This window comes from Chlamydotis macqueenii, chromosome 2 (genome assembly GCF_036417535.1).
Source record: "Chlamydotis macqueenii isolate bChlMac1 chromosome 2, bChlMac1.mat, whole genome shotgun sequence".
NCBI lineage: Eukaryota > Metazoa > Chordata > Aves > Otidiformes > Otididae > Chlamydotis > Chlamydotis macqueenii.
In genome coordinates, this window is record NC_141557.1 from 126896735 (window position 1) to 126924150 (window position 27416).

General features: G+C 41.9%; 1 protein-coding gene across 4 annotated transcripts; it reads left to right on the forward strand.

The window, feature by feature from the left end:
• ADHFE1 (alcohol dehydrogenase iron containing 1) lies at positions 1-27054 on the forward strand. Of its 4 annotated transcripts, none has more exons than XM_086740895.1 (15): positions 1-74; positions 518-555; positions 3229-3272; positions 3443-3496; positions 4739-4893; positions 5060-5256; positions 5665-5742; positions 6891-6996; positions 8231-8383; positions 9519-9617; positions 10566-10644; positions 10790-10886; positions 14041-14198; positions 17920-18048; positions 26735-27054. In XM_086740895.1, the coding sequence occupies exons 1-14, from the start codon at positions 19-21 to the stop codon at positions 18001-18003; spliced, it is 1398 nt and encodes a 465-aa protein (XP_086597021.1). In that variant the 5' UTR covers positions 1-18; the 3' UTR covers positions 18004-18048; positions 26735-27054. The 4 variants fall into 4 exon arrangements, with proteins under 4 accessions (XP_086597021.1, XP_086597020.1, XP_086597022.1 ...); XM_086740894.1 differs by lacking the exon at positions 26735-27054 and adding an exon at positions 18671-19328; XM_086740896.1 differs by lacking the exons at positions 17920-18048; positions 26735-27054 and adding an exon at positions 23740-24750.
• The last annotated feature ends 362 nt before the right edge of the window (positions 27055-27416 follow it).

Below are 27416 nucleotides of genomic sequence, written 5' to 3' on the forward strand. Positions count from 1 at the left end.
CCCCGCAGAGCGGCGGCGATGGCGGCCGGGCGGGAGCGGGCTGCCCGCCTCCTGCGGCAGCTGCAGCGGGCAGCGTGAGTGCGGGCGGGGCGGCCGAAGGGAGGGCGGCGGGCGGCCTCCCACCCGCACAGGCCCCGCTGGTTTGCCTCCCTTTGTCGGCAGCGGGGCGGAGAGGGGGACGCACGGGCGGCCGCTGCCCCCTCCCGGGGGTCTCCTAGTGCCCTCTCCCCAGCACTGGCCCTCCCCCGTCTCACACGGGCAACCGGCTACCGGGACCCACTCGTGTTCTCCCGCCGGTGGGACGCACCCCCCCCCCACCCCACCACCACCACCACGCTGCCCTGGGCCCCGGGGTCGGACCAGGCCCCCTCCCGGCCCAGGCTCCCCCGGGAGGCCTCGTCGGGGTAGAGCGCAGTGTACGGGCACATACAGGAGACCTTTAGGCAGGGACAGGTTTGTTTTTCTGCTTTAGTTTTTTCTTTTAACCGTGCCTTTTTTTTTTTAACCTTTTAACTAGGTGTCGGTGCCCGAGCCATAGCCACACTTACTCCCAAGGTAAGGCTTCCTTTGTGTCTCCAAAATAATTCTGTAGGAGACCATGGCCCTGTAGAGCTGTACGTGTTAAAGAAGAGTAAACTTATTTTAATCCCCAGTGTACCTCTCAGTGTAACCTGAGCAGAGGGTGCAGGTGACAGGTAGGAAAGAGAACAGCTTCGAGGGTAAGGTAAGCAGTCTGTTATTTTGCAATTGTACAATGACAGTGGTTGTGTTGGAGAGATTTGGCTGTTGCCACATAAGCCACAATGCGTTCTGTCCTGCCCCTGGCCATGAGGCAAGCTGATCAGAAATTTGCTCTGGCTGCAACTCCTGCTGTCATCACCTGAGCCGTCTCAACTTTAGATCTGCTTTCAAGGAGAAAAATATTAATCTGTTACATTAGAAAATAAACAAGAAGCAATATGAATAAAAAGGGGATATTCACAAAGGTCTGCTTTGGGTCAGGGAGTGTAATGTCATAGAATCATAGAATGGTTTGGGTTGGAAGGGACCTTCAAAGGCCATCTAGTCCAACCGCCCTGCAAGGAGCAGGGAGATCTCCAACCAGATCAGGTTGCTCAGAGCCCAATCCAACCTGGCCTTGAATGTTTCCAGGGATGGGGCATCCACCACCTCTCTGGGCAACCTGTGCCAGTGTTCCACCACCCTCATTGTAAAAAATTTCTTCTTTAGTCTAGATCTACCTTCTTTTAGTTTAAAACCATTACCCCTTGTCATGTTGCTAAAGGCCCTGCTAGAAAGTTTGTCCCCTAATCTCCATAGGCTTTTTACACAGTCTGTTCCAAGGACACAGCTCAGCTAGGCCAGGGTTGTGGGGTAAGAGCAGGTGAGCTGTGCCGAGTGACCAAGTCACCCTGGGAGGAATTTCTGTTTGTATTGACTGTACAGAGTCTATGGGAATGGCTTATTTGTGCTGGTCAGGCTCCAGATGTTCTTAATCTCTTAATACATCACACATGTTCCATGTTTAATACTTTAAAGGTACCTGGAAGATATGATAGATATATTTTCTCTAAAAATTAGTATTTTTGGACATAATTTCACCAGTGTGTCATTCTGAGTGGCTTGGTTTCACATGCTTTACTGAAGACACTTTTTAAAGCATTACCATTTTACATAGGGAAAAGCTATATATGTGTTTGGATATTTGTCTTGCCCAAGACCATCATAAAGCAAGACAATAGAGCAGCTGAGAAATATAATTGCATTCTTCTGCTTGTCCACTTGATGACCTACTCAGACAATTCAAACTAAGCCTTTGCTAAATAGAAGTCTTAGTTAAGAACCCTCTCTGTATGTTTTAGGCAGCAATTGAGGCTATAATGTAGCAGTATCAGATCAGTAAGTCTCTGAATAGAGGGAATTGATTTAACAGTGACAGAAAGTAATGTTCATTGTGTTTCTTGGCAGTGTTCGAGGAAATAGTGCAATTTTTGAACTCAGTAAAATTCCTCCTGAAAGTTAAGTTTGGCTCAGAAATATAACAGCAGGGCATGTGTTATGCTATCAGAAAGCAAGAGAGTAAATGGCTTGGACATGTTCTTAGCCTGTCAAATTAATGACTGAGAGTACAGCAGACTCCAGGAGAGGTCAAACATGTACAGCCTGGCACGGGATGGCAATGAAAGAGCTGATAGCAGCTGGCTTGGGCTTGAATAGAGAGCGCATAAAGGATTTTAATACATCTATCTGTTGCTGTTGTGGGTCAGTGCTTCAGTGCACCCCAGAGTGTCTCTAAGACTCATTATCATGGCTTCACTTATTGGATCTGAATCCAAATCGCATATTTTCAATTAACGTAGCAGACAGAAGGCATTACTTCAACAGGATGAGCAGAATGCCTCATCTGATCTTTTCTTGGAAAAGAATGGGCTGTTTCAGTTGATGCAGTTTGTTTCACTTTGTGGCAAAATTGGGATATGTAAGAAATTGAGAGTTTTGTGGTAATTCACGCAAGAATGACATGGCAGAGAGAGAATGTGACTGAAATACTATCCTTATACGACTTCTCTCTTCTACTGAATAAAGTTGAAAGTGACGTGCTGATTTTTATTAAAACTTTGTTTATTATTAGCAATGCCTGCAGTTTCTTAATTTTCAAGCAAGCAATACAGTTTCACCTGCAAGTTCAGGACTACGCAGAAGTAAAAAGAAGTGTAAACACCTGTTAGTATTACTCTCACACACTCTATCTGGGTGTATATGGAGGAAGTCTCATGGATTTGTCTTAAAAGCTGTTCTGAAGGTTATCATGTAGCCCCTGTACATTTGTAACACCTCTCAACCTAGTATGTAGCAGCCTGTATGCTCTGCAGATATTCAGTATTCAGGTCTACTTATTATGTGCTGTTCCGATCTTTGCAGACTGCAAAAATTTCTCATGCAAATTTACTTTGTTTTTATAGGAAATAATTAATTCTTGAAAGAAGAAAAAAAAAACCACATTTGTTTTGCTGAATTACATTGATCAAATTAAGTACTTGGATCATTTAATCTCACAAACAGCAAGAGATGAAATGGGTAACTGTTACCCAGACAAGGCAAGATGACCTGTGCAAATGTATTAGTGATTTCAAAAGCAAATAAATCTATCAACTGTAGTACTGAGATACAGATTGAAGTCACTTTTTGTTCCCTAATTTTACTGTTGTTTTTTTTTTTCTGTTCCAGTTCCCGATCAGCCTACTCTGAGAAATACAGACTATGCATTTGAGGTAGATTTAATAATAAAATATATTTGATTTAGAAGTAGTATTTTGTATGCTTCCAAATATTTACATTTTAAAAATATTTACATTAATATTTATATTTCACTTTGACTGGTTGGGACTAGATATCATTTCTCCATTTTTTCCAGAAAAAAGAATGTTACTTTGTTTTGTAGATGGCAGTTTCAAACATCCGATATGGAGAAGGAGTTACTAAAGAGATTGGCATGGTAAGCTCCCGTAGTGTAAGTAAGTCCATCACTGGTGAAAAGTTATTTCCTAAAGGGCTGCTGGTGCTATCAATACATTTTATAAGGGAAAGCTTATATATGGTGTGTCTGAATCTCCATTGCTTTGCAGTACGTGTAGTCATATCTACCAGTGTAAAAAGGTCAGAAAATACTGTTGGGTAGAGAACAGAAGCGTGTTACATCAGTGTTGCTGTGGTAGAAGTGAGTGCATGAAATGCAGCTTGGTGGATAATTAGATTGTTGATGATTTGCCGGGATTGTGCAACAATATTTTTCTCTGACAGGGAATTTAATTTAAAAAGTTTTGAATCCTGGTGACTCACAAGAATTTTCTCAAGATCACTTTCATCTCTTCTGGTGTTCATTAAAATGAATCAGAGATTTTCCATTAGATGAGGTGGATATTCGTTCAGCTCTGAGTTTGCATTGTGAAAGTGTAGAATTTTTGTTTCAGCAGTGTGAGGTGGTTCACCTGAGTATATTGTTCCAGTTTGCCTTTATCATTGGGTTTTTTTGTTTATCAGTTTTCCTCTCCTCTTGGCATTTATGGCATTAACAGTTCTCTTTTTTATTTGTAAATTTTTGAAGTAAATTAATAGTCAGATAGTACATTAAATTAGACAACTTTTGTCTTTAAATAGCATTAGGATTATTTATAATTGCATGTATTGTGTAGCTATTGTGGCAATTAATTTAGCAAAGATTAGGATGTAGCATTATTTTTCTTCTTTTTGACACCTTATTTTGATTTTTCATCAATAAATTAATATTCAGTATTACATTTTCAATATTTTAATGCTGTGCTTTGGTAGGCAGTTGTGGGAGACCTAACCTGTGGAAAAGACTTTTTATATCACAGGAATTGTGTAGGAAAAAAAATATTTTGAAAAAAATATTTTACATTTTACCATACTCTTAAGTGTTTCCATGTGGTTTACACTTGTTCAACATCTTTATCATTAGCTTTCTTGCATCATAAGACTTCAGCTATGTAAGTTTGGCAGCTTTATACTTCATGCTGTTTTCTGCATCATATATGTGTGTGGTTAATCCTATTTTTCTTTAGTTGATACTGTTTTAGAAATTTTACAAGAACCAATTATTTTTAGGTTGGGTTTTTTATTGTTATCAAATGGTTCAGTTGATTTGGATTAGTATTTAAATAGTTCAGTGTATGATGTTATACTGGTTGTTTGGTTTTCAATTTCATTGTTATTGTAGGACCTGCAGAATTTTGGTGCTAGAAGAGTTTGTTTGATGACAGATAAAAACCTCTCCCAACTCCCTCCTGTAAATGCAGTATTGAATTCCTTGGCAAAACATGGTATAAACTTTCAGATGTATGATAACGTCCGGGTGGAACCAACAGACCAAAGGTACTGCTTCTGACAGCGAGCTCCCTAAAGTAGTGCCTAGGCTCTTACAGCATGCCATACAGCTGTTTAAACACCTCCTTAGGACTTGTACGCTGGTCTTAATAGTTAGTTTCTCTATGTGCTGTTTTTCTCCTGACTAACTGGAAAGCTTTTCTTGTTTTCCAAGTTTCCTGGATGCCGTTAAATTTGCTAAAAAGGGAGAGTTTGATGCCTATGTTGCTGTTGGAGGTGGGTCTGTCATAGACACCTGTAAAGCTGCCAACTTGTATGCGAACAGCCCCACGTCAGACTTCTTGGATTTTGTCAATGCTCCTATTGGGAAAGGGATGCCTGTCACTGTGCCCCTCAAGCCACTTATTGCCGGTAAGGAAGGAGAGGGTGTGTGGAGAGTGAGGGCTAGGAGAAGGGGAATCATTCTACACTCTGTATGATATTTCAACTGAAATGAGATTACCATGACTGTGTCAGCTTCCTTTGGGCTTACTTCTCCTCTAGTTGTATTCAGCAGCAATTTTGCTGTTTGCGTCAGTGGAAGTAAAATCACAGTTTTTGTCATTAGTTTGTCTTGTTTAGTTGAGTTTAACTCCTTTTACTGAGAAAAGAGATCAAAGTGGCAGTTTCTCTTTGACCTGTTGGCTTCGCGTCAGGAATACCTCTGAGATTTCCTGGATCCTTTATTTTTGGTGGTGTTACTATTGTGGTTTTATTTATTTATTTTGCAATATTATCTATTACTTATTATTCATTGTTATCCCCATTCTTCCTTGTAAGTTCCTACGACAGCTGGAACTGGAAGTGAAACCACTGGTGTTGCCATTTTTGACTTCAAAGAACTGAAAGTAAAAACCGGTGAGATTTTTTTTTTTTTTTGTCTACTCTTCAAGACAATTGCTTTTCCAATGTCTTCATTATTTCCCTGCCTTGAAAGAAATGGATACTGCATGTCATTTCAGGTGTCATTTTGTTTGATTCAACTGCCACAGGCAAATTTGAAGAGCTTAAAGCTTTCCTCCGTGCATTAAATTTATAGCATATTAACATAATGAAATACCTATGAAATACAGTGGATTATAGTTTGAAGGCAAAATAGGAAACTGAAGTCTTTCAAGTTCTTAAATGACAGAAAATGTTAATTGCAAAGGAAATTTCTACTTACATTTAGGGTCAACCAGCTGTTCCTTATTTCCTCCATATTTTTTTTTCTGCTCTTAAGACTTCTGTTTCTTTGTTGTGTAATTGCAACCAAATGTTCCTTTTCCTGGCTTTTGAAACCTCAGGCCTGAGATGCTGTGCAAGTGAGGGGCACTGTCTTCCTTTGGTCTTTTCATCCCTGGCAAATAAAGATTAAGGCTAAAATGTCATCTTGAGCTTCATAGCTGTTTTGAGGTTTTAATTCCAGGTCTCTGGATTTTATATGCCACACAGTCTACAGTACTTGGGACCAAAATGGGTGCACTAAGGAGCTCTGACCATAACTCAGAGTTTTCTGGTCTATATGTAGTCCGTCAGTCTGTGTGTGTCTGTACGTCTTTCACTCTCAAAGCTATACCTGTGCCCCCTCAACCAAAATCCGAAGGCATGGTTATTACAGATGCTGAAGACAGCAATTAGCAACAGTTTGGTTGTAGACACAAACCAGTCTTGCCCTCTGATTGTTCACAGAAGATACAAATCTAAGAATAATGTTGCAGATGCCATTCAGCACAGACATTTTGAAAGTATAGGCTGCTCAGGGAGGGTTACAGACAGAGAGAGAACATTGTCTGGTATAATTCACTTCAGGCCACAGTCTCAAATCATGTAACTCTATTACAGGGACTTCATCATCTGTAAGACTTAGATCCATGGACAAGTCTTACTCTTCCTTCTCTCTCTTTGCTTTTATCTTCATAGTTTCAAATCACTTCCCCTCATTATTGTTATGTTTTGAACCTTAAGCTTGTCTTGTCCTGTTTTGTTGCAAAAAGTCTTTAACTCATTTTCCTCACATACTGCAGGTATTGCTTCAAGAGCCATTAAGCCAACATTAGGCATCATTGATCCTTTGCACACACTGTCTATGCCTGAGCGAATCATGGCCAACAGTGGCTTTGATGTGCTTTGGTGAGTTTTCTATGTAGGTTGCTACTTGAATTCATTACAATTTTGTATTTTTACTATGGTTGTAGAAAAAATACATTTTAGGAGCGGAAAAGGATTATCTTCTTTCTCCTTTTCCTGTTCTTGTTAAGGTGGTCTCCATTATCCTTTCCTCTTACTTAATTTCACTTCCTCCCTCAGAACGTATGGAAACAAATCACTCATTTGCAGAAATTTTAATGTTTTTGCAGTGCACTGGAAAAACTGTTTGCTTCCAGGATCGTTGTTGTCAGGGAGGAGAGTCCAGGTGTCCCTATCTAAGAGATCATGTAGATGATTAATCGCAATTGTGACAGCATTTAGCCTGTCTCACAGACATGGCAGGGAAAAGAGAACAAGGATTTTCTAATAAAAGCCACAATGTGTCAACAAAAATTTCTGAAGGCTTCTGGGATGCTGGCAGGTCTTAGCCCATTTATGACCATTTTCAGAACCTCTCTCATAATGTGCTTTTTCACTTGGCACAAAATTTTCTTCCTCTTAAACCTATAGCTTTTAACTGTACAAAATGCATGGAAGTTTCTATTTGGAGGGCCAGAGCTTACTTTGCTTCCGGGTGCTGTCTGTATTAAAGAAATAGATGTATAATGAAACTGTGTAGTTTCTCAAGATTGATGAATTACAATGTCTGTAATGGGATTGAGGCATTTGTTCATAAATGAAAATGGTTTGTCTGTAGTTTTGTACATCTAAATGTAGCAATTTAGGCAGTGCCCCTTCTTTATGTAGTCAGATCCACAAGTATCTGGGAGATGAGAGTGTTGGCAGTTACACTTAGCTTAAATATCATACTCCTAATTTTTTAAAGGTCAATACTTGTAGCTTACAATGCTTCCAGTGCTAAAGCCTCTTATGGTTCCTGTCCTACAGAAAGGAAATGCACCCATTGCAGATGCACAGTGCTTTTCGGTGAAAAGCGTTGCACCCCAAGATGCCAGTTCATCCAAGCTAACTTTAAGCACGGTGTGCGCTAATGCGTTGTGACTCTGTTTGGATTGCCTTCTGTGTGTCTGTTGAAGAGCAAAGCGCTCTGGAGGTGCCTGCCCAGCATTCTTCCACTTGTCTATGAGATTGTATTTCTGGTTTTGGCAACTGTTAAACACCAAAAGTAAATAAAAAGAACCTGCATTGAAGGGCAGCAGGGCAGTAAAATGGAGCTCTCCCACTTAAATAATTCGGGTTTTAATCTTTCTTTTAGCCATGCTCTAGAATCGTACACTGCTCTGCCTTACAACATGCGCAGTCCCTGCCCTTCAAATCCAATCAACCGACCAGCTTACCAAGGCAGCAACCCCATCAGTGATGTCTGGGCTCTTCATGCTCTGCGCATTGTGGCTAAATATTTGAAAAGGTAATACATTTAACAGCTGCCCCCTCGCGGTATGTTCAGCCTTCAGTACCCAAAAGGAGACGCTTAGAAGAACTTGAATTTTAGGCAAAAATAAGGCAAACTACTACATTAAATGTTCATTTTCTACCATGGATTTCTCTTAAATAAAGCAAAAAGTTATTGAAATAAAATTGAAAGTTAAATTAGGGTTACTAGGTTGTCTTGAGGAGGTAGCTTTTTAATGCCTCTGTGAATCTGTGTTGTAAGGCCTCAATTAAAGGTATTTCAAGCTGCTCAGCTTGAAATATGGGAGCAGCATTCACTTTTTTTTTTTTTTTCAAGAATCCCCTTTCTATGACAGTATAAGGGGAATATGTAACAAACTGAATGAAATACTGCTGGTGTCATTTCTCTGACCGTCAGCGTAAATTAAGATATTTATGTATCCATCAAGAAGGTAACCACATGCACTTACGAATGCCTTTACTGAAAACTAGCTCATACTTCAAAAACCTTCCATTTAGATTAAGTCTTGAGTTAACTGGGAGTTGGTTTTGATCTCTACTAATGAAGTTTTAGCCTGTATACAGCTTTTGTAATAGCATATGCACTTCTGTTAAAGATCAATGTGGGTTTTTTTGTAAAAGGCTTTTTACAGTACCTAGCTAGTCAAAGTAGTTGTTTCTTGTTCCTATGGAATGTATTCAGCAGACTTTTTCAACTTTGTCAAACTACACAAATGGTCTGATGCATAGGAAAGCAAGGAACCATGTCCTCTTCCTGGTGGGGTCCAGATCACCGCCTAATGAGATAGTGAGAAAGCTAGAGTGGTCTTGGAGCCACACATAGGATTGCCAAAACTCCTAAGTAGAATTGTGTAAACCAGCACTGAGGTGAAGATGGCTAAATGCACTCTATTTACTTAGTTTTTGGAAAAGTGAGAGGAAACTTGCCCTTCACTGAACCATCTACTTACCAATCCAGAGGCAGGATTGTTCTCTGAAGTGGGAATTGATACTATTTCCAGCATTTTTATCTCAGCTTATCTTAGAGGTTTTTGTGTATCTGTCTGTAAAGGAGCCCTCTGTCCCTTCTCCATCCTGAATTACCAGTCCATTTGTGAATTTACTGGTACCATTGTCTCCATCGTGCACAGAGCCATCAGAAACCCTGAAGACCGTGAAGCAAGAGCCAACATGCACCTAGCAAGTGCTTTTGCTGGTATTGGCTTTGGCAATGCTGGTGTTCATCTCTGGTGAGTACAGAAAAATATTAACCCCATCCAAGGTCAGCCTTTGGCTAGTGTTTGTTTCAGATTGTCAAAGATATTGCTGCCTTTTTGCTGAATTTGTAATAAAACATTGTAGCCTGGCCTGTGATGCAGGAGGAGCCGTGTGTTGTGAGAAATTTATGGGCTCTTGGCCCTGTGTGAGGATTGTGTGTTCTGGCTTGTGATACGCAAATCCAATCCTGAAAATTACAAAACGTCTTCTTTACCTTCCTTGAAAGTAAAGTCATAGTTAGAAAAAAAAAAAAAAACCCACATCAATGGCATTTAAAATGTTGGATTTCGTGACAGCTGTTCTGCAGTGAGACAGCAATGAGGTAATCTTGTGCCATTCCTGAGCTGATGCAATTGTCTGTAAGTTTCTCTGTGGGGTAAGCATTCGCCGGGCTGAAATGAGCTGTAATTAATATTGCAAGGCAGTGTAGTTTCATATAGGTGCAAATCTCAGAAAAGCAAAGTCTAAGCCTGAATTGTGTGGAGAAGTTATTAGCAGTCATTCTCTTCAGAGAACTTCCTTTCATTCCTTTTGTTTGAGCAAACCCATGCCTTAATTATACTTTAAAATTAATGTTTGTTTTTCTCAGGCAGTGTGATAAGGTAGGGATGCAGATTACGCTAGTTTTGGCATATCTGCATTACTTTAGTTCCTGAGCATCTTTCAGTCCAGTCACTGGAGTAATTATAATTTCACACTCGCAAAGTAAGGAGGTACTGGTTTTTACAGCTATGTCCCTAAGGTGCAGAGGGATGAGGGTTGTCTGTACTCAATATCCATACTATATCTGTACCTAAATATGTCTTGAATACCTGTACGTAAGAGACTGGCATACAGAAGACTGACCACACAACTGAACACAAATTTTCCAAATACCGGGAGAGCTGCCCTAACCACTTTCTCTCTGCTCTCTGTTCCAGCCATGGAATGTCTTACCCTATTTCTGGTTTGGTGAAAACTTATAAACCAAAGGATTATAATGTGGATCACTCTTTAGTGGTAAAACTTGGTTTATCTTTGTTTTCATATTATACAATTCAATTCTCTGTTATCTCTCATTAATGAGCAGTAAAGCACATTGAAGTTGAATGTACATGTCCTGTTGATGTGATTTTATTATTCTTTTTTTTTTTTTTCCCCTCAGCCACATGGCCTTTCTGTGGTGCTGACATCCCCAGCAGTGTTTGCTTTCACAGCACAGATACATCCTGACCGGCACTTGGAAGCTGCAGAGATACTAGGTAGGAATCTCTGCAGATACAGCTTACTCATACAAATGGAATTCTTTCCAAAATGTCTTTTTGGGAGGGAAAAGAAATGTGTGTGAGCAATTGTATTTGGTTTTTGCAGGGTTTTAAGTTTAAAAAACAATATTCTTGCGTCTGACTGAGTTACACATAATGCAAACTTAGGTAGAATAATGCTAATTTTTTATATTGGATGGCGTAATTAGAGAAACAAGCTGGAGAAATGTGCTTCTTGTCTAGAAAACTGGACAGCTGAAATTTAACTGTAGATCTGTTATGAATCAGGAGAGAGTAGCTGTGATTGACATATATCTTGCTGCTTTATGGAAAGTAGTTAGTTTAGAGTAGATAAAGTAAAACGAACCAGTACTCAGGTCCAGCTATTAGCTAAAAGGAAGCATTTTGCCTAACAAATTCCCTGCTGTGGCAATGAATTAGGACAGAATGATATTCTGAATCACTTCTGCTCTTTTTCTGTGGCACACAGCTGTGGGTTTCGGTTTTCTAATGCAGGCCTAAGCTTGTTTGTAGGTGTTGGAATTTCTCAGTGGCCAGTGTCAAGGGAAAGCATGGAGTAGCTATCCTGTGGACACATCTGTGATGGCTGAGAAGAGGGTCAATGAACAAAGTGGCCTTTTCTGCTTCTTAGCAGAATAAAAGTAAATGCTGCAAGCTGACAGCTCATTTAAAGGTCACCTTTTCATACAGTGCTTTGTTATCTGTGCAACCCATTACTGGAGGGTGTCCTAGAGAAAGGATACCTCTTCATTGCACCCCCAGCATGACTGTGTGTCATCTTGGAGCTGTTAGCAGTCTCGCTGTGACAGCGTGGCTCTGCAGTGGGCTCATTTACTTCTATCTAAGGTCAGGTTTTTTGTCTGCACTGGACTCTGTGTTGTAGCTAAACTGCTGCTAATACCTATGCTCACTAATGAGCAATCACAGTCACATGCACAGCTGTGTAGAGAGTAGAGAGAAAGTGGTTAGGGTAACTCTCCTGGTATTTGGAAAATGTATATTCAGCCCCTTGTACGGTTAGCCTTTTGTATGCAAGTCACAGCAATCCAGTCACATGTATGACTTCCTTGTATAAGTAATTTGAAAGCATCGTGGGTCTCAAGAAAGAGTGAGACTTTTATGTAGACAATGAAAATATCACAGTATTTTAAAGAGGATGTAAAACAACATGGTCAGAAAAACTACATTGGGGGAAAATTCAATTTATTTATAAATATCGGCTCTGAGGTTTTTTCAGCCTTCCTTCAAAGTATGCAGTCCTGCCTATGGTGAAAACCAGAACATAAGCCTAGTTGGAATCATATCCTAAGCTACAAAATGTCTGTGTTCCTGCAGCAATAACACAGAACTCAAAGTAGGCTAAGAAAATGTTTCCGGATAACTGGCCAGCACAGCATATCAGAGAATTTGAACTCTGGCTCCTTGATTTTAAAACAAGTGGTTGAAAAGCAGTTCCTTTAGATTTTGTAGTATGAACTATGGCCATAAATTCTGTCTCTAAGAGCTCTGTTAATTTTCTCAATAGAAATTTAAACTACATTGTTGTCTGCCGTATTGTCAAGGGACTCTGCTGAAAACATGTCACCTGGAATGGAATTTGTAAATTCCCTCCTGGGGTGTTTATTTCTGATTCCAGTCCAGAGCTCAACTGACTACAGTAGCTGATTCAAATCTGTCATGTTGCCAAATGCAATGACTAAGAAGGTATTTTTTGACATGAAGCAGATTACTAAATAGTTAGGTTGTGTGTATGTACAGCTGTGAATTTGGGTACAGCCAGAAAAAGCTTAATACCTCCCTGGGTGGATTCTGAAACAGTTGAAATAGGTGTGCGTGCGGCCAGAAATTTTCGAAGTGCAGTCAAAGACTGATGTATCCTTTAGGTTGAGCAAAAAGAAAGTACTAGAACTATAGCAATATTTTGAAACTGCCCTTCACATTTACTGTCCTTTTTTTTTCTCCTCTTCCCTTTCCCTTTTGCTTTACTATCTTGCTTTACTGGATTTATGTCCCAGTTACTCCTCTGTGGCAAAACATGGAGTAAACTCAGACTGCATGATGTAATCCCAAGAGCATAACACTTCGTACGAGACTCTGTCATACCTTATTTATCAATTTCTCCCAGATGTTATCTACTACAGTACTGCCAGTGTTACTACCCAAGTATCTGAGCTCTTCAAATGAGCTTGTTGGTCTTCTGTTCACTTAACTCCCTTTGAATGTTACACTGAACTGTGTGAGGATCGCAGAAAATATTTTTTCTGTCGCTGTGTTGTGCTCTTACTCATCTCTGAGTATGGCACTTGGACCTAACATAGTTCTGGTGTAACATCATTGAGGTTACACGGAGAACAAATTTAGCTCAGCTTATTTGGAAAATAAATCATACGGAGGAACCTGTGTCATCTGTCTGGACATGTTTTTATTATTGCTTTTAAATAAGTCTTGACCATTCATTGAGGAAGGGCAAGCTAGCTATTCTGTAAGAAATATTGGTAATCTTTCGGTTTATATTGATGCTTTCATTACTGTTCAGTAGATGTTTCAAAGATAACCAGTTCCTCCTCTTCAGTTCTACATTATGCTATATTCAAATAGCACTAAGTTTAGGATTAACCCCTTGAACACTGCCCTACCATCTCCTGTCCTTCTTAGCCTACCTGCTTGTGTCCCCTCTTTCAATGGGTAATTGAACAGAACAGTTAGTGGTTTCCATGTCCTCTAGATGTCAGCAAAGTCAAGGCCTTAAAATAAAGTTAGCGTTTGGCACATTGTCCATAAAAATAAATACCATTGACGTTCATGCATTAGGTTCTTTCCTCCCAGCAGTTAGTCAGACTGAAAAGTGCTTCACCCTGTAAGCACAGAGGGAAAGGAAGTTAACCTCATGCGGCAGTTAGTCTTTCTGGCAGCAATTACCTGCTTCTCCTGATTTTGTTTTATTTCACCTTTTACAAACTGTTCCCGCTGTAAAATGAAGATTGATTCCTCTTTTTACTTGATGTTGCTTTTGGGGCAGTGACTTTTATGTATGGATATGTATTCAGCTGATATTATGATTAAATTAAGTCCAGAACAGGCTTCCTCCGCTCTCTCCACCCTACAGTCAAGGCATTATGTCTTATTTTAGGAGCTGACATCCGCACTGCCAGAATCAAAGATGCGGGGCTTATTTTGGCAGACACGCTCCGGAAATTCCTATTTGATCTGAATGTTGATGATGGCTTAGCTGCAATTGGTTATTCTAAAGCAGACATCCCTGCATTAGTCAAAGGCACTCTGCCTCAGGTAAGACAGAAAGCAAAATAGTTTTTCTTGTCAAATAAAATATAACATATTTTTGAAAAAATTGAAGTGTTTCTTTTCAAGCAAATGTTATTTCTAGTCCTACATGAAAACAATTAAAATTGAGAAAATTATCGCTAGCCAACTGTACTTTGTTTCTCTGCACAGTTTAGGTTTTTCTTTTCAGTGAGATAGAAGTGCATGCTGCAGTCTGTTCTTCGCGTGGATCCAGAAAGAATGGCTAGATGTTTGGGTTTTTTTTTTTTTAAATGTCACATTTTTTAAAAAGAGAGTGTTTTTTTACAGGCCTTTCATCTTTGTAGAAGACACTGCTTTTTCATAACTATCTCTGTTAATTTTGTATGGAGGATGAGTTATAGATAAAGCCTTAATACCAAGTACTATCTGGTAAGAATGATCAAGCTCACTTTGCATTAAACTTCTCCATATTGAGAAGTTTTCTTCCCAGATGGCTTTTTTGTTCCATTGACCCCCATCAGAATTTGAAATAAGGTCCCCTGAGATGATATAGATTAAACTTGTAACACCCTTTATTGTTTCAGTCCTCACAAAAAGCAACACAGCACTCCAAATGCAAAATCCAGTATCTTCCTTTAAAAAGACAGTTTGATTCATATGCTATGAACTGTTCTGTCTACTCAGGATTTATTTCCACCAAGTAGCAAAGGAAATAAACACTACAGAGAAAATGAGAATTTACTGAAAGTCTGAAAGGTTATTCACTTTTTACAGCAGTACCTCTTACCATGTCTAGTTCTTCTCATTTATAAGTCTCAGAGCAACTTATAACAGAGGATAAATACTAATATTCCTGTTTTATACCTGAGAAAATGACACAAAGGTGTAACTCTTTAGGATCACACACAACAAAGCAGTGGCAAAGCCAGGAAGAAAACTAAGGTCTCTGAGCCCCCATCAAACAGCTTATGCATGTAAAATGTTATGGGGCATTTTGGAGGTTTGGTTTGATAAATATGCTCCTTTAAAACAATTGGGCTTGACTCATCACAAGCACGACATCTCATTGAAGGCGTGTTTTGCATAGCTGGGGGAGGGGGAAGGTTCTTCACCAAAAGATGCTGAAGGGTTTTTCTGTTTGTTTGTTAGCTTAGCTCAAATTGACTTTTAATTCATTTACTGTTGTCTCACGGCACTAATGATTAATTGTATTATGTAAAATGAGATGACCTAATAGTTTCTCCAAACTCATTTTTGTAGATGAGATGTAGCATGATGAAAATATATTAGTGTTCCTTAATAGTCCATTATTACCCACAGAGGTAGTCCATACAGTTTAAACTTCGATTTATTATTTTTTTCTTTTCATCTTGCAGTAGGTTTGCTTTGGAATACAGTGCTGACTCATTCACGTCGGCAAGGCAGTGCGGTGCCGTGGTGATAGCACTAATAAGTGTGCAGGATGTATTTTACAATGTGAAGTGCAGGCTGCAGGAAAGCAAAATTAATCCTCTCTAATTGCTGGGATTTGGGGTGGGAACTCTACTGGGATGAACATTTACACTTGAAGTTAAAACAGAATTTTATTTTCCTTTTTAAGTGACTCTGTTGAAATTGATCCTATTTACAGGCAGCAGTGAGTCTAGCAAAGAAAATGTGGTCCCAAGGTCTAAGGTAGCAGGCCCTGCAATGATGTTTGAGGGGAGATGGGAAGCAACTGAAAATGAGAGACCGTGGCAGGGCTCATGTCTAGCCCACCCACCCCCTGCAGACATCCCAGAGGCAGCTACAGTGGGGCTGAACCACTCATGAGCCAGGAGTTGCTCATTTTTGGCACTATACCAGAATGCACTGAGTCAGACTGGGTGAGCTGGGGCCTTGCAGTCTGGGCATCAGCAAATATCAGCAGGCTTGTGCAGAGGGAGTGTTGGTGCCTCTGTGTCAAGGCACAGAGGAGAAGCATCCATTTGCAGCCTTCTGTCGATATAGCTGGGAAATGCTGCAGTCCATGAGGGTGGTCATCTCCTGCCACTCCATGTGATTTTACAGATAACTCTGTCCATTTTGGTGCACAGGGCTGCAAAACTGTAATTTGGCCCAGAGTATCCTGATATGAGCCTGATGAATTTACTGAGTAATTGAGCACTGAGTTGTTATATTTTGCATATTGTGAGTCTGAAAAAAACAGCATACTTTTGCCCTAGTGCTGTTTGAATTTTCCATTTGGTTTCAAAACTGCATAGAAGAATGTTATCCTTTTCTTTGACGAGCAGCACTGGTCAGGGCTGGGAAAAGAGGTATCATTTGATTGCAACTGCTGCACCAGCAAAGCTTCTCGTGTAGGTGAAGCTGTGCACACAAAGCTGCACTCTTCAGACTCATCACAAGCCGTGCTAACCGCACTGATCATGATTGTGAACTGTGAATATCTCACAGCTGACTTCCTCACCATGCTAGACCAATACCTCATGCGTTAAGTTCACAGTGTGGTGGCCTCTCTTGCTGTGTAACCACATCCAGCCTGCCCACAAATCGCAGCCCCGTGGGTTGAGAGGGAAGCGGAGTGGCTGCAGCATTGTGCTGCATCATTGCACTGCGGCGACGGTGTGTGCTCTGCTCGGGAGGGCGTCTGAACTGAGCCTTCCCCCTGAGGCAGGGGGCTGGAGGAGCCCCCTCCCCAGCACCCTGCTTGGTGCGTGAGTCAAGGCCCCTAGCAAATGACATCCACTGTCTCACATGTGAAAAAGGTGGGGAAAAAAAAAGTCAGAGCTTTTACTGACGTGGCCTCTTCCTTGAGGGAGATGTTGAAACAGGTTGTAGCAGAAGGAGCTCCATCTTGCCAAAATACACCTTGTTCATCTGAAGATAATGCATTCCTGGCCTCTGTCTTTGCAGGTGTTTGTAACTCTCCCCAGTCTTTAAGTAAATGTTAAAATCATTGATTATTGAAAGCATAAAAGTACTGATCATAACCAGTACAAGTATGTTACTGTTAGGCCCTTTCAGCTGAGTGTTTCTGCAGTAGCTGAATACCTACACTAGTGCAGCTCCTCACGCTCAGTAGCGCTGGGCTTTTCTGAATTGCCATCCCTGCCTTGGTGGTTATTTTGTCAAGCAGAGCAGTGAAGCATGTACCTGCGTTTCATTTCGGTCAGTGTGACTTCGGCACCTGAAAATTCTGTTGAATTACCATCCAAATGAAGACCAGCAACAACTTTGTATTTTGATTCCACCGTGTCAGGCTATGTAGTAAGCAGTTTCACTATCATCCCTTGCTGTGTCTCTCTTTTTGGAGTCTGAGTTGCAAGTACTGTTGACTCTCCCCATCTATGGCAGGTCCTGGGCTTTGAGAGATGTTGTATTCTGAAAATTTTGGTCTCTAAAAATTGACCTCCTAGTTCCAAAGCTGGCAAATTAATTTTAAAATGGACTGCAATCCCAGGATACTACCCACTAGCATACTGACGTCTGTGACTGACAGGACCCACGTTTGAAGTACTGCACTTTGCAACTGAACTGCGTTTCAGTCTTGCTTCTGTGTATTTAATTGCAGGCAATTTAAACTAATATATTCTTGAAAGTACTGTACAGTTGATGATGCTTCAGCCTTAATTACTTTATTACTTATTTGCAAAACCTTGTTGTTCTCTGTGAAGGACATTAATACAAAGGCACATAGTTCAGCTACTGTTTGATTAATTTTATTGGCAACCTTCTGTAATCCAGTTTTTCTTTAATCTTGCAGGAGAGAGTGACTAAACTATCACCGCGTCCTCAAACAGAAGAAGACTTATCTGCCCTCTTTGAGGCTTCCATGAAGCTTTATTAGCTTAAACATGTTGTTCCAAAAAGTGTGCCCTATTCTAACACAAAGGTAATTTCTTAGAGATATGGGGCTGAATTTGTTTAGAGAATGGAAGAACTTGTCTGTCTTTGACTTCTGTTCCATTGTACACTGCCAAAAGGTCAAGTAATTAATCTTTAATGAAAGAGTGCTCTGAATTGAAGGCTTGACTGAGGTTTTTTTTTTCCCTTGCTCAGTAGTCAGTGGTATTAACTTGCATAAAAGTTGGAGCAGACTTCTCACTGAACTGAAGGCTTTCTTGTGCTTTAGGGGTGGTCAAAGGGATAAGGGGAAAAGGGATATTCTAAAACATTTTACAAATTGTAAAATTTACAAAATTTAATAATTTTTTATTAAAATTGTCTGTGATTTTGTTTTAAAAAGTCATGCTATTTGAGAAGTAATTGGGGGCATTTTTAAATAGGGAAGGGGAGTTACCTTGCAGAAAATGTCAGCTTGCTCTATTCTGTGCCACTTTATCATCTTTTTACCGCCTGGCTTTGCTAAGAATTCTATTGCACTGAGGTACTTTTTGTTATTTGATTAAGAAAAAACCTACACACTTCATACACATTTGCAAAAGGCTTCCTGAAAGTTTGCTTTGGGTTAAAATTTTGGCATGTATTGTCAGATATTTCTTTCTCCTTTTAAGATCTATATCAAGCGTTCATAGGAGGAGCGAAAACAGAGTAAAGCATGGTCACACACTCAACAGGAACCACGTAACAGGAAGGCATCAATCCATCATGGTCATTTTGTCTCTGTGGAGGCAAGAGCTCCCTTTTCCGGCTGCGTTCTGTGGAAAGAAGCTATCAACTGTATCTTGCTTCTCTATGAGGCAATTGCTTCTGCTGAGCTCCTGCAGGTGCTGTCACTCAGAGCGCAGCCACCAGCTTGAGGAAGTGGCAGTGTGCTGTGGTTCAATATTGAAAAGTGGTGGTGTAGCATATGGCTGCACAATGCCCCGCTGGGAGTGCTGGTTAGACATGGGAATGGGTGTGCACATTCAGAGCAGTTCACCAGCTGGTTGACTGTCAACTGAGAAAGGGAAGTGGGAAAGGGAGAAATGAAACTATAATTTTAATACTATTTTTCTTTTTTTAAAAAGTGCACATGGTCTTGTGTACAGGTCATTTAAATCAGATTCTGCTTCATGTTGGACCCTTTCAACGACTGATTCATGCAGCTACTTTTTCTTGCACCAGACCAACGTGAGAAGAACCCCGTAACCTTTGGTGTGCTTATGTCTTTCTGGTGGGGAGGGAGCACTTTTCAGTCGCCCTGTCGAAGTAAAAGGCTCTGTACTTACACTTTTGCGTTCTTCTGTTCATCTGATAAAGGTAGTGCTGTCCTAGCATCTGAGGACAGATGTGTACTGGATATTGACACTGGATCTGTTTTAATGCTCGGTTAAATCAGGTGGATGGATACTGGTTGAAGTCTGGAGATTTTCTCTTTAACCACAGAACGGGTTTAGTGGCTGTCGGGACTGTGCTGCCAGTGTGCCTCAGCCTGTGCTGGGAGACACATTTGATTTCCATGTCCTTTTGAATCTTGTCCTCTGCTGAAATTGCCCACCAGAGCCTCTGTGACAAAGGCTGAAGTTGTAATAGCAAGGGGTGAGAGATTCACTTCAGTGTACTGTGCAAAGCTGCCATGTTTGAAAAAAAATCCTTTTTGTCAAACCCTTTTGTATATGATCTTTTAGCCTGTTTAATCCTTTCACTCCCATCTTCCTCCAGGCTGTGGGAGCAGTACAGACTCCTGAAGAGAGAATCGTTTTTCTAGGAGCCTAACTCATGGCAGCCATGCTGTATTTGAGGAGAATATACCTTCTGGGGAACTGAACATCACATGGTTTCATCACTGCAGCGGAACACTGTGATGAGCTAGTTAGGAATGTAGGGTATGTCCTTCCAACACACTTTTTATTTGCTGTTTATGCCAGTATGCCTGTTATTAGCAGGCTGCATTTGTAACTGGCAGGATGTCATGCATAACTTCCTATACCAGATAGCCCAGAGCTCTTGCTAATTTTTAAATCAAGCCTCACACCCCCTCTAATATAGTAGGTTTTCTTCATTTTTTATAGATGAGACCAAGGGTTTGATATAACACCTAACCCACATAAGCAGATGGTGCTGTAAGAAGGGCCATTTCTGTTTCCCGCACCCCTTTGGCATCATCAGGGTTTTCAACTGCTTAAACTGGTAGTGAAATCTCACTCACAGACATCAGCTACACAAGTGTTCTCCCACCACCAATTATTAGTCACTAGTGGAAATTTTCTGAGGAAAAATCGAGGGAGCTAAAGCTGCCCTACAATATTGTCTTTCAAATAGTGATGGTGTGACAGGGAGTCAGGCCCTGCCTCCTGGGCAGTGGTAGTTTTATTCACAACTGAAGAGTTTCTGTGGTTTTTAATCTATTATCATACTAAATTACGCTGTACTGAGAGAACCTAGTTGGTCAAATATATCTGTGTCTTTGAATGTGCCTATTTTGTGCACATGAGCCTGGCACTTTTACGGGGAGCTGGGGTGACACTGTTGTTGTGAGTGCGTGGCAATGGTTGGGCATGCGTGTGAAGTCTGGGCAGCTCGTTCTTGTGGCTCCTGTCACTGCTCTGTTATTCAAGCCCTCACTGGTGGATCTGTTATTGCCTTTAGATGATACTGAAATGCAAATAACAAATCATATTGTACTTGCTATAAACACAAGCTTGTCTGAAAGTGTTTGAGAGCACTGTTTAACTCTGGCATGTTAACTTCAATCCTATAAAGGAACTATGAACCAAAGCCATTCAGAGATGGTAGGCTTTCAGTAGCTTCACAGAGCATAATGGTTCCTCCTGCAACGTCGTTTGCCTGGTGAGCTTGGTGTTGTGCAGACAAAACCATTGTATCGTGCGTGACAACTGACAACAATGTTAGAGGTGTTCCAGAAACAAAAGCGTCTGAACTACTGCACAGTATTTCTGTGAACATTTAAGAAAGTTTCTGCATGCCTTATTCTGCATAATGAGTACATAGTTGTAAGTATTATTATGTATTTCGTGACAACACTGTCAATCCCTGTATGTCATACTTGTTAGCAGTAGGGCTTGATTGAGTCTCTCCTCTTCCTTGTGGAGTCAGAGACTTATTTTCTGCCTTAAACAGCTATAACTATGTGAAAGGATTTGTCAGTCTATACATAGGGAACAAATACCTAGTTTATCTGGACCATGGTTTTTGCGTACGTTTTAAGGAAGCATAAACGGCAGCTATTCGGTCGTGACAGAATGGTTTCAGAGGCTCTAGGGACTCCTGTTAGAGTAGGAGTTACCACGTTCATGACTCTTGCTGTGGAGGTTGAGCTGCTACTCCTCGCCCCTAGTCCTGTATTCTTCTCCACAGGCAAATGCAGACCGAACCCTGGCCCGTCTGGTGACTCACTCCGTCCACCTACAGTGACAAGGTTAGCTTCAGGGAGCAAATACGAACAAGTGCACGCCTAGTGCTGGTGAAAGTTATTTAACAGCAGGTATAGTTTTACCTGGACTACAAAACGGAAAGCCCACTCCCTTTTCAAGGTACTCAGAGCTCACAGGGTTGCTGCATGGCATCAGTAGAAGTGGGGACAGCTGGTACAATAGTTTTTCCAGCCCCTCTTTTCTGTTGCCTCTTGCCATTCCACTGCTGATTTTCCCAGCAGCTAAAGCAAAAAGAGTGTGCCAATGTGCCCAAATCTGCAAAAACTCTCACCATCATCCTGTGTGAATAAACTTGGAAGAAATCACAGGTAGGTTAATGTGCATGCTCATTCCTTGTTGCACCATCTTCACTTTAAGGCAGTGTGCCAAGGCTGTCATGTTCTGGCTTGTGGTTTGCTTTCCATGCCCCTGAGACCTGAAAAATGGATGAGAAAGAGTGATGGTTAAGAGACACACAGCAAAGCTATGTCTAGGCATTTCCCATAACTCCCAGTAAATGTGCTTAAGCATCACAGTGCTGCAGGGTGTGTGCAGTATGCGTTGGGCTCAATAGCTCCAACCTAATAAATCCAGCACTGCATTGAGCGTGTCTGTGGAGAAGGGACAAGGGCAACCTCATGCAATGCAGCAGGAGGCCTAAAGGCACAATCTCCATTTTTCCTCCATCTTTGACTCGTCACCAGGCCACCTGCTGAAGAAGAGGTTTCTCTTTGAGCAATGGTGTGACAGGACTCTCAGTGACTGAATTTCATAGAATCATGGAATGGTTAGGGTTGGAAGGGACCTTCAAAGATCATCTAGTCCAACTCCCCTGCAAGAAGCAGGGACATCCCCAACCAGATCAGGTTGCTCAGAGCCTCATCCAGCCTGGCCTTGAACGTTTCCAGGGATGGGGCTTCCACCACCTCTCTGGGCAACCTGTTCCAGTGTTCTACAACCCTCAGTGTAAAACATTTTTTCCTAATATCTAATCTAAATCTACCTCCCTCTATTTTAAAACCATTACCCCTCGTCCTATCACAACAGGCCCTACTGAACAGTCTCTCCCCGTCTTTCTTGTAGGCCCCTTGAGGTACTGGAAGACCATTATAAGGTCTCCCCAGAGCCTACTCTTCTCCAGGCTGAATAGCCCAACTCTCTCAGCCTGTCCTCATAAGAGAGGTGCTCCAGCCCTTTTATCATCTCTGTGGCCCTCCTCTGGACCCTCTCCAACTCGTGCATGTCCTTCTTATGCTGGGGGCTCCGGAACTGGACACAGTACTCCAGGTGGGGTCTCACCAGGGCAGAGTAGAGGGGGAGAATCACCTCCCTCGACCTGCTGGCCACGCTCCTCTTGATGCAGCCCAGGATGCGGTTGGCCTTCTGGGCGACAAGGACACATTGCCTGCTCATGTTGAGCTTCTCGTCCACCAGCACTCCCAAGTCGTTCTCCTCAGGGCTGCTCTCAATCCATTCCCCGCCCAGCCTGTATTTGTGCCTGGGATTGCCATGGCTCAGGTGCAGGACCTTGCACTTGGCCTGGTTGAACGTCATGAGGTTGGCACGGGCCCACCTCTCCAGCCTGTCAAGGTCCCTCTGGATGGCATCCCTCCCTTCCAGCGTGTTGACGGCACCACACAGCTTGGTGTCATCAGCGAACCTGCTGAGGGTGCACCCTATCCCACTGTCCAGGTCACCAAAAAAGACGTTGAACAGGGCCAGCCCAACACGGACCCCTGAGGGACGCCACGTGTCACTGATTTCCACATGGACATTGAGCCGTTGACCACCACTCTCTGAGTGCGGCCATCCAGCCAACTCCTTATCCACCGAATGGTCCATCCATCAAACCCATGTCTAGTTTAGAGAGAAGGATGTCGTGTGGGACAGTGTCATAAGCCTTGCATAGTGTCAAAAGCCTTGCAGAGGTCTCAGCTGTCTCTGCACATGTGGTTTTTTTCCCGCAGGCGGTTACCTTTGTACTTACCTGGGCTGTGCGTATGAGAAACCATGCAGGCTGTTTGTTACAAAACGTTTAGTGCGTATTTTTAGTGTGTATTTGTCCATGAGAATAAGTAGAAGCTTCTACTGGTGCTCTGAATTTCTCAGTGAAACTGAGATTAAAAAACCCAAAACCTGGGCTATCATTAGGAAGGGTGCAGTTCCCTTAGATGCAACATTTCTGAATACACCTTTATATTTTACCAGTTCTAGGCTCCCATCAAATAACCCAGTAAAATGCCATTCATTTTCTTTTTTTTCCCCATTGTACTGAAACAGCTGCCACAAGTGACTTGGTAGAAAATATTGTACAGCCAAATAGTAACAGTAAAAGGAAGAACCATTTGACACAGCTCAATGGAATGTTAATCAGGGTTTTAAGTTAAATACTTTCCTAGTAATAGGAGAGGGGATGAAAAAAATACTTTCAGTCTCTGGTTTCTTTTGAGAAATTACATGTACTTGGTTTTCAGAGAACTTTAAATACAACAACTGGCAGCAGATATTTTCCTTATTTCTCTGAACATGGGAATTAAAGGGTGACAAGTTAATGCGCATCCATGAGGTGGCACAGTTAAAGTGAAAGCAGAGGAAATGTGGCCCGTGTCCTTTGGAGAGCCGTGTTAATTCACATCACGCTGTAGAGCCGCAGAGCTTGGTTCCGCGGCCATGTACGCTGACAGCACGTACACCGCCGAAGTCAACCGAGAGGCAACAGCATGATGGCTGTGCCCACGCTGTCATCTGAGCTCCAGTAAATGTTTAATTTAATCTAATATTACTGTATCATGAAATATATATATCGTAGCGCAAGCACTGATTTATTGATGTGGAACTTTTCCTCTGCGTTCCCTGACTTGCAGTGACTTTGCCTGACTTTTAACACTGCGCTTGTGCTTTTCCCGCGGTATGCAGTTTGGATGTTTGACCATACAGCCTTAAATTAGCGACTTGACATTGAAATGCTGATTTACACCTGCAGTCAAAGGGATAACACATGTTAAGGACTGATTGTCAGCAGCTCCAATACGTTACCGCTTCCTTCTGTGGTATTGTTACTTGCCTTTATGGGACTTAAGGACGCCATTGTGTGGCATTGTTGGTGTGGCTATGGACACAGCTGTGGGGGGCTGACACTGTGTGTGGACTTTGTAATCTATCTAAAAGCTGACATCACTGTCGAAAAATCGCTGTGAAAGTTTGGATGTTTAAGTGTTGCCGCCTGTTTCAAGACAGCGTTGGAAATAAAGATGCTATTTTTGCTGGCATAAAAACCAGTTAACACTGAATAACGTGCTCTTCTGACCTTTTCACCTTCAGGAAGATTAATGGTCGTTTAGATCAGAACTTCCTCCTGATCAGGGGTCTGAAAGCTTCGGGGATTCAGATGGACAAAGAAAGTATTTTTGCCTCTAGGTCACCAGCACAGACCTGTGCTGCCTCTCTAGTGACCATTAGATGGTTGCTCAGTAGTTTATGTGGGAGACTTGGTGGTCATAATGCATTTTCCAATGGACAGGTCCCTGCCTCCTGAAAGCTGTCACTACATGCTTCTCTGAGCCTCTGTAACACTTGTTTCAGTGGATCGATCCTTCTCCAGTCATCTTTCCAAGCCAGGAAGGTTTGAAGCCATGTCAGTAGTGTGCTATGAGTGGCGACACTTTGATGCTCCCTCCTGGAGGGATGCAGCCTCTGCTCCTGCTTCTGGAACAGGCAGGTCTCGTTCAGACATACTCACAGCGGTGCCATGCACATTTCTGGCAGTGGGGACATACACAGCATGTCCCACAGCCTTCACGTAGCTGTCTCCCAAGCTTAGTTCCTGGTGCCGTCAAGCTGAAGTGCTTCATATCGACCGTATTCGTGTTTTAAATGAAGGTCCTAAAGTTAGGACTACTCAGTCGGTAAAACTGAGCACAGAGCTAGAGGGTAGATTTTGATAGCACAGTAACCTCTAGTGACTTCCCGTGTCAGAAATTATGATGTTACCAATGGTAAACTGCAGTTCGGAGACCTGCCCAAGAGAGTCAAGCTGAAAATGTCAACCCACTGAACAAAGGCAGCACAGGGTCAGCTGATGGGTGCTGAGTCTAAGCCTGTCCCTCACTGGAGACATTTGCCTGTGCACAGCAAACAGGGCATTGGTAAAAAACCTGCCATGTGTGCAGACATAGGCAGACAGTCACTTACAGCTGAGATATTGAGCCTGAATATATAACATGGTTATGTGCTAGAGAATTAAAAAAAAAATTGGAGACCTAGGATCTAGGAGACTACCTCTCTTTGGCTGACTTGAGAGGATCTAGAAATGTCAGACTTCAGGGGGCCATCTAAGATGAGAATATACATTTTACAAAACATTGTAAGAACTCAGAGGATGTAGAATCTAAAACCACGTAGTTACTGAGAAGAATGTGCCATGTCTATTGCAAAGCCCCCCAAAACTCTTCCCTGTTCTGGTTTGGTTTTCTCTCTCCCAGGCTTCCCTCTGTCCAGTACGTGCCACATAGCAGACAGAGCAACTGAACAGATTACAACCAGAACTGAATTAATAAAGTGTTTAAGTGTAAAGGCTAATAGGACAGAGGAAAAGGACAAGTAAAGATCATCAGTTCTGCGAAAATCAAAGATCTCAGAGGCTGCGTGACTTGAAAAAGACTGACCTCTATGTAGCTCATGAGCTTGAAAATCCTCTCCTATGCATTTGCAGCATTAATTCCTCTTGTTATCTGAGGTGATCTACTTTAATCAGATTCCTAGAAACAAGTCAGGTACTTAAAGCAGAAGATCTTTGACACCCCTGCTGGCAGCTTCAGTAGAGAGGCCAAAGACCAAACCAGCAAGGAGACAAGATAACTCGCTTTATCTCTCCAAAACCCCTTTTAGGATACTTGGCATCAAAGGAAGTCCCCCAGTTTCCCCCTCCAGATTCGTAGCCGTACGGTGTATGACCATTTAACATACTTGTCACACAAAAGCTACCTCAAAAGTCTCAATTTCCAAGACACTGCAATTCCATGCTGGTGCTCCCGCTCTGTCCTAAAACCTCTTCTGCCGCGGCACCATCTCCTGTGCTATCTTGCTGCTTCATGCAGGCACCATAACTTAAATCTGGATCAAAAAGGGACTCATAAATCTGATCCTGCCTCTGTGCCTTTAGTGCAGCTTCCCCTACTTCTATTTTCTATGTTTCTAGCACTGGGGTCTCTGAGTGCCAATAATGATGGTCCTTGTTTTAAATTTAATCTCATTTTCACACAGAACATAAGCCAGAGGAGGCAGTGCCATCTGATACCCTCCGAAGACCTTCATCCCGCAGAGCACATGTGCTGCATGTGGCAAAAGGAGCTTGATGGCTGCATGAGGACACACTAGAGGCAAGTAAGGTGATAGTTCAGGTTGCCTCATTCTTTAGACTTATCCTTGGGAGGAATCCTAAGTGGTTTGTGCCTGGTTACCCAAGCAGTGGATTTTCCTCCATATGGTGTGAGACATGGTATGTAGTTGCAGCAAGAGGGCTACCACTGCACAAATCCAGGAACAACAGGACAAGCTTTAAATGATGCACTTGTTTGTCTAAAAATCTTCACATCAGGAGCCAATATTCAAAAGAACCTTAAAATATTTTAAAGGAAAAAAAAATCAGGAGTGAAAAAGCCCCATCCAAAAATTACTGTGCTTTGTCAGGGGAATAAAGACCTCGCTGATCAATTAGCTTGAAAAAATTAATAAATCAAGGACAAATGTAAATAAAGTTTGGCATCTCAATAAGCTATTGTTGTCTCAGCCCAGTTTGGACATATCGCTCCTTTGTTGACGTTTTTAAAGCTTTCTGTGGATTACCAGTACATGACCAGTGTATGACAGCTTGTTAAGCCTCCACGTGCTCAGCCTGGCCCTGGCTTTAATGCTGGCTCAGAGCAATCCCTGCTGCTGGCACAAG